Source organism: Rhodnius prolixus, unplaced genomic scaffold (assembly GCF_049639745.1).
Source record: "Rhodnius prolixus isolate KJV_2025 unplaced genomic scaffold, Rpr scaffold_5, whole genome shotgun sequence".
NCBI lineage: Eukaryota > Metazoa > Arthropoda > Insecta > Hemiptera > Reduviidae > Rhodnius > Rhodnius prolixus.
Window position 1 is genome coordinate 6,731,026 of NW_027411624.1, and position 7,234 is coordinate 6,738,259.

Consider the following 7,234-nt stretch of genomic DNA (forward strand, 5'->3'; position numbering starts at 1 on the left):
TTTTTTGTAACTTTACCTTTTACCCTAAGCTGTGACGGAGAGATACAAACTGAAGGATTATAGTCAGAGCCTCTCCCTAAATTTTGCAAAGACGTAAAACCCTGTAAGAAAATTGGAAATTTATTTCCCATCCTAATAATACAAGATTAATTGGCGAAAATACTTCCCAGCTATTATTAAATTACATTTTTTATAACTCAATAAATTTGCTGGAGGGTAAAAAATTATAATAAAAATTAAAAAACAAGCCAAGATTAACAAATCGTGGAGGCCATTTTTTTTAAATTTTTTAATTAAAATTAAGGTCGTTCAATTTATTAATAAGAGCGGAGCACATTGTTACACAAAAGCTAAATAATTCCTCAGTAAATTAATACGAGTTTCATTAAAAAAAACAGCTGCAGGCATAATTTATATGTTTCTGCTCACACTTCTTTTATAGAATTAATTAACCGATTTATTTGTTTCGAAACAAATTGCAATATTGTTAACTCTAAACAGAGTAGTTTTTACTGTTATTTTTTTTAGCTTTAATGGAAAGAAAATTGTAAAATAGTTTTACACTGCCTGAGAGCCTCTGTTTCTTGACGGGAATTTTCTTTTCCATAATCGTGTTTGTGAACAATATAATACATTCGATTTTGGTTTTTCAATGTTGCTGTTCTAGGCAGTAAGCAAGTAGATTCCATGCTAACTATAAAATCTACAATATGGTAGCAAATCGGAGATAAAAAAAATCTTAATAGAATTCAGGATAAGTGGAGGAATTCATACAGAATGAACTACTGTCATAAGACCCAATTAAAAAGTTAAGTAATGCCAGGTGGGGATGGTGGCGGATGCAGAGGAATCTCGAGGCTTAAGACCGGAAATCAAACCCAGTTCCTCAATACATCCTTAGAGGGTGTCACCACTAACCGTTCGGCTACTGTGATACCTCATAAGACCCTGTTCAAAACACTTGGTCTTTTGAGATAGCCATCAGGCAGCAGACAATGTACTATTAAAGAATTTACGCAGTAGAAGTGCCAAATTTGGGGTTTGGTCACAGATTCAGAGAGATGAAATCAATGGTTTTTCTAAGAGCTGGAAGCAGCTACTGTACCAAAACTGAAGAAGAACTATGATTTAAAAAAATCGATCACATGGCTTTTACTAGACGATAGCGCGTTTGTCGCTATTTATGAGTTCAAGTACCAAGGAGGAGTTATTGTAATCTGTAAAAACAATACCAGTGAGGATATTCAATCCATGTTAGCAGCTGGATCAGACATGTTTGCGGTAGTCAGTAAATAAAATCTCAGTCAAGAGATACGAAGATCCAAATCTACAGGGATTTGGACCTGAGGAGGATGAGCTTAGGTGTACTTGGTTGGGAAAATGATTTAGAACAGATGGAGACTGGAAGAAGTTTCTTAAGGATCAAGAATGTATTTGTACTTGCGAGGACTTTGTTCCCCCTCCACAGCCAATTAATAATTGGCGAAAAATATTCTCTGACGGATTTTTGAATAAGTAGGGGGTTAACAAGATGAACTTAGGATGTAGAAAACCTGTTAAGGACTAAAGGACTGTTCGCGATTTAATAAGTTATTAAATTGGCCAGAAAGAGGAGGAAACGGCCTCTTGCTTGTTGTTCGATTGAGTTGCAATCGAGTGATTGCGCTATGAAATCTTTGGCTCTTTTAGACTAAAGAAGATAGTAACGCAAAAAGAACTAGTACAGGAAGTCCTCAACCTTCTTAGTATGGGAGGAGGATTAAAATTGCCCCGCTATTTTAATTCCTGGCCAGAAAAAGTTATTTTGTAGATTGTATTAAAAGGGCGGTTCCACCAAAAAGGGGAAGGAACGCAGGCAATCCAAAATGCCCATTGTTCCCCGTCCACCTATCATCTCATAAGAGATACCGGGGTTTAAAAACAAATCCGGCTAAAAGTTGCCAGATGCTAATATAATAAACTAATAAAGTAGTAACAGGACACTAGGGAGCAAGGCGACTCAATCGCCCAGTGCACTGAATATACCAAGAAAGTTCTGGTATAGATTACCAGATGCTCCGGTAGGGAGACATTTGACCTTCCGAAGACGAGAAATCTAGTTTTAGAATAAACGGGACACACCTCTACAAAGTGCCGCACAGTCTCATTGGACTCACCACAGTCAGCGCTGATTGGTGACTGGGTATGGCCGCATTTAAAAAGATGGTACGCTAAATTCGCATGTCCACTCAACACCTGAACCAACTGGCGGATCCGGGACCTGCTCAGAAAAAGTTATACTGTGTAGAGATAGCCAGGTAAAGATCCGTGGAGTGAGTGGAGTTGGGTGACATCACAAGATGATTTGGCCTTCCTTGGAAGATAGTGGGAAGAGGATAGACATGAGCTGTAAAATTGAAGGTCCAGTTCCTTCAAAGGCTCTTTAATCTTCAGGAGAATTTAGGGAATCAGAGAATCCTATGAAATATTTAGTGCTAGCTACAATTTTTTGTTTTTTGTAGACAGCATTTATCTAATCTAACAAGTTGCATAGAAAAAAAACTGCATCCCGCGAATTGATTTCATTCATAACGCTTCTTCTATGCAGCTGGAAGTGGAACTGCACAGGAAACGAGAAATCAATTCTCTTTTTTAAAAATCTATTACGTTGCATAAAAAAGTACGTAGTAAATAAAAATGCAACTTTATCGTGCCTTATAGATACTATCAGCAACACACCCAATACTTTTTTTTGGGTATACGTGAAGAATATTGAACAACAATGCAACTAAATTGCATCTTAGTCCATGATCTCCCATCTAAACTGGTATCTCTAGTTTCCCCCCTCTGTCTAAAAGAGAGAGAGAGAGCATACCCAAAGAATCACCCTCTTCTAAAAAAAACACGATGGCAACAGACCAAAAACCTTTGCGATGAATACAAATGACTTTTAAAGTTGTAGGTGCAACCTTGGGATCAATAATCCCAGTTGAATTGCCTGCAGCTATATTTACTGTTACAATAGATTAATATATGGATTGTTTATTTAATTTTCCCAATAGGTAGAAGTGGGGGAAAAGAGAGAGACAGAGGGACCAATTTTGAAACACATAACTTAAGGGATAACACAGGGTTATTGCAATTTGATTCGAGTAAATGGATTCTAGAGATGCGTGAAGATGAGACATTAAGCTACTAAAACCAGTTCTTTTAAGGAAGAAAATAAAGTAAAGTTCAACTTGAAAGCATTCTTTAACCATTACTCATACCCAGATGAAGATAAAGAAAAGAAAAAAATTAGAAATATTTGTCTGTCTGTCTCATCCAATATAAATACAACAACTTTGTTTCTCTACTTTTCAACTTAAAACTGTCAAGCAGCAGCTAACAAAGTTCAAGAACTCTATAAACTATGTAATTCTACACTTTAAGTAGAAAAGATGAAGAATTATCGATAATTCAGTTTATCACCGCTATAAATGATAAGTTTTTTTTTAACATAATGATATAATGTTACCAGTTAAAGGAAAAACAAAACGAGAAAACTCGAACTTACTATCTCTCAAATTTTCATAATCAAAAAGAAATGTTTTTTTCCAAGTAAACTCACTCACCTGCCACAGGAGAAAGTTTTCTCATAACACACCATCTTGATTTCCACTATAAAAGAGAAAACCCATTCAACAAAGGAAAACTAAAGTATATTAGAAAAATACCTAATTTCATTAAATGCAACTTTTCCAAAAAGGAAATTTTAAAAAATTGTATTTTTTGAAAGTGGAAATATTGAAAAGAGACTTGTTTAATTAAAACAATTGAATGGAAATATTAATGGGGCTCGTTAATTTAAGTCGCGCCTTCTTGAAAAACTAGTAATATATTGGGTCCGCTTAGGGTACATAAATCCCTTAATGATGGACTTAGAGTGGACTGTTTTCTAAGCTCTATTAAAATCTAAAATGCTAGCGGACATGAAGAGCTCTAAAATTTAAAAGTTACACTATAGAGTGCTCAAAGAAGCTCAATACAAAGCATATTTGGGTTTTGGAAAACATGAGTACTATTCCACAGTAATCTGTATAAACTGAAATTGCCCCTTAAAATTGCAAGAGATCCTGTGGATCGGCGCTGGATTTTTTTTTTGAACCTCCAAGCGGGATAATACAAGAGATCTGTCAAGTCAATTTCTTCTTGATTACTCAATAATAAAAGGAGAGTTCACGTTACTTATTAGTGATTATAACTGGACTTAGAACGTGGGCGACTCGGGAGATTCCGGAGCACAGCCCGGAGGCCCGGTGTCTGGAACTTGAAAAAAACTGCGCGGCACGAAGCGCTAACGGACCCCTTAAGACGTTGAAGCATCATTAATATTTAAAACTTTCCAGGATTTGGGGCTTATCGGTAAAAGGCTCGGCTAAAACTAGTCTGCAGACCGTATTACTCTTAACCACTTCTTTGTTTTGTCCCTCTCCCTTATTATGTAGTAGTTATCTACTACAGATACATGCCTAGAACTAGCCAAGTAATCTTGCTAAAGGCAGGTACCAACCACGGGAACACTATTTTAATGATTCAAGCATCTCGAATTATAGCCTAGATTTCCAGGAGTTGTGGGATGACATCTTTGCATCTACTAACATCTGGTTTCTTGATGAATAGAGAATATTTTCGCTAGCCACAGTAATTTTTTCAGTAATTTTCAAAATAGGCAGGTCTTCCTAGCTCTTTGGAGGCTTATGTGGAGAGGAGAAACCGCCTTCCCCATTACAAGTTCCCGTTCGAAGTGATTTACTAAAATGAAAGGGGTCATTATCGTAATATTGGGATAATGAGAACAGTATCAAACAAGTGGCAGTATATTGAAAAAAAAATAAAAATAAATAGGCTTAATCCGCAAGGCAATGAATGATGTACTTAAAAATGTATATGAGTCCGAGAATGTCTATCAAATTCTGAGAAAGAAATCAGAATCCGATCAGGAATATAAAGAAAACCAGCGTACAACGAGAGATAAAATCAACGATAAATGATGTACACTTGCAAAAAAGAAAGTGGATTATGCAGAATCGGCAATAAAAATTACTACCATTAACCATAAAATTGTTAACCAATTAACCAATGTAATTGTTTATGAAACAATCATAAAAACGCGTCAAGAGACTAGCGGAAGAGGCTGTCCAATTCTGTCCGAATATTCCCCACGATTTGATTAATTTAAAGAGTTTTTGGGATAAGTCAATTTCGTATCCTCCTTAAAAATATCTTCCAAAAAAAAAAGAAGCGAAGAAATAGTAGATAATACGGCGCTAATGACGTTAAGTTATTGATGCGCCGGAAAAAAGGAGAGGGTAAAATAATCATAAAAATGGTGGGGGAAGAGATTAAGCTCAGTAGTTAGCGTACTAGATTCGCATGACAGAAATCCTGGGTTCGAATCCAGGCTATTGGACCTTTCAAGACTTTTTCTACTGTCCATTGATGGATAGTACTTCCGGTAAAGAGTGAACACTCTCTGGAGGCCGGCAGTGAAATAATAAAAGCTCCGAGCGTCCAAAAACTTTCAGACGCTGATGCGCCTTAAATAAAAAAGATAGACGGCTAATTTCATTAACTGTCGTAAAGATTCAATCTAAAAAGACTTTAATCACAACCTAGGACAATCATTGTTTTGTTCGGCTTAACGGTACGAGTATTAACTTCATCCTGAACAAATTAAATCCTCTTCTTTTTTTAAAAAGATGCCTTTTTTCACACAATAATTAACTAATTTTAGCGTTAAGTAATTAAATGTTCACGGAATATTTTTTTCATTTCAAATGTAATTAAAAAATTAATTAACAATAAATTGAAACAATTAAAATTTAATTGAGTCATAAAAAAAAAGAATTGCCACTCAATTATAAAACAATTAAATTTATATATCGTTAAAAATCAATCAACTTCTTTTGTTAAAGCATAATAAAAAATGAAGTCTCTTTTCAATTTTTTTTTTAAATACTTTTTTAATTAAATATATAATAAATTAATACATTAATTTGTTTAATAATCACCTTTTTGCCGTCTCTAAATTTAACAGATCCTTCGATGACAGTATTTGTGTCGACCATTATTTTTTAATTCACAAACAAAAATTGAAAACAATATTTAATTCACTGTCACATAAATAACTCATTTATTTGAGGCGATCTTCGCAAAATAAATAAATTTAAAAAAAAAAACTAGAATCTGTTAAGACCCGGGCCGGCCCCCGCTGTATTCCAAGTTAAACCGTTACAAGTCGGCTGTTCGCTTAGTACTGACATGTTTTCTGATGAGAAGCGCTCCTCCACAGTAGTGAATTCTAGCGGTCGTTCAGCTAAAGTGCCGTCCCGAAATCACCCAACAACCCTGGGGATTTGGGGCTTTTTAAATGAATCTGCTCTATATTAATACAGGGGAAAAAACAAGTTATACGTAATTTTAAATTTAATATACACGGGCAGTGCATGTTTTGTGTTCTTCTAAAAATATGATCAATATTTTGAGCGTTGGGTCCCTCAATACGGAAGCGCAGACAGCTATTTCCTTTGGTTACAATACTTGCTTCCGGTAGCAGATTTTTGGGCTGCAATTCAGTCGGCTGTGAGAGTCAAACTAAATAGTTCACACAAAGTTACTATTTTACAGTATAAACTGAAAAAAAAAAACAATGTTGGATATCATTTACATTAGAAACTAATTAGCATATTCTAATTAACTTTCGCAACGATTTCCTTGTTTCATAATCGTTGTATGCACCTGTAAAGCTAATATGTATTGTGGTACTGGGTTCGATTCCCCCGGTCTAGGTCTTGGATTTTTTTAATGGTTAATAAAAGAAATTTACAGTAAAGTATGTTAGACGGTTATAGGCTAGACCCGCAAAGCTAAGCTGTATTGTTGGTTTAGTGGGTTCGATTCCACCGGTCTAGGCTTTGGATTTTATTTAATGGTTAATACAAAGAATTTAACAGTAAAGTATGTTAGACGGTTATAGGCTAGACCCGCAAAGCTAAGCTGTATTGTTGGTTTAGTGGGTTCGATTCCCCCGGTCTAGGCTTTGGATTTTATTTAATGGTTAATACAAAGAATTTAACAGTAAAGTATGTTAGACGGTTATAGGCTAGACCCGCAAAGCTAAGATGTATTGTTGGTTAGTGGGTTCGATTCCCCTGGTCTTAGGCCTTGGATTTTATTTAATGGTTAATATGAGAAATTTATAGTAAAGTATGTT

At 35.3% G+C, this 7,234-nt stretch overlaps 1 protein-coding gene across 2 annotated transcripts in view; it reads right to left on the minus strand.

The window, feature by feature from the left end:
- The window catches only part of LOC141457915 (uncharacterized), a 301,526-nt gene extending 295,242 nt beyond the window's left edge, over positions 1-6,284 (minus strand). For both annotated transcript variants that reach the window (XM_074135305.1, XM_074135303.1), the window contains exons 1-2: positions 6,033-6,284; positions 3,594-3,639 (exon numbers count right to left, since the gene is read on the minus strand). In XM_074135305.1, the coding sequence (XP_073991406.1) occupies positions 3,594-3,639; positions 6,033-6,089 (103 nt within the window). In that variant the 5' untranslated portion in view covers positions 6,090-6,284. The remainder of the gene's footprint in view (positions 1-3,593; positions 3,640-6,032) is intronic.
- Between the last annotated feature and the right edge of the window lie 950 nt (positions 6,285-7,234).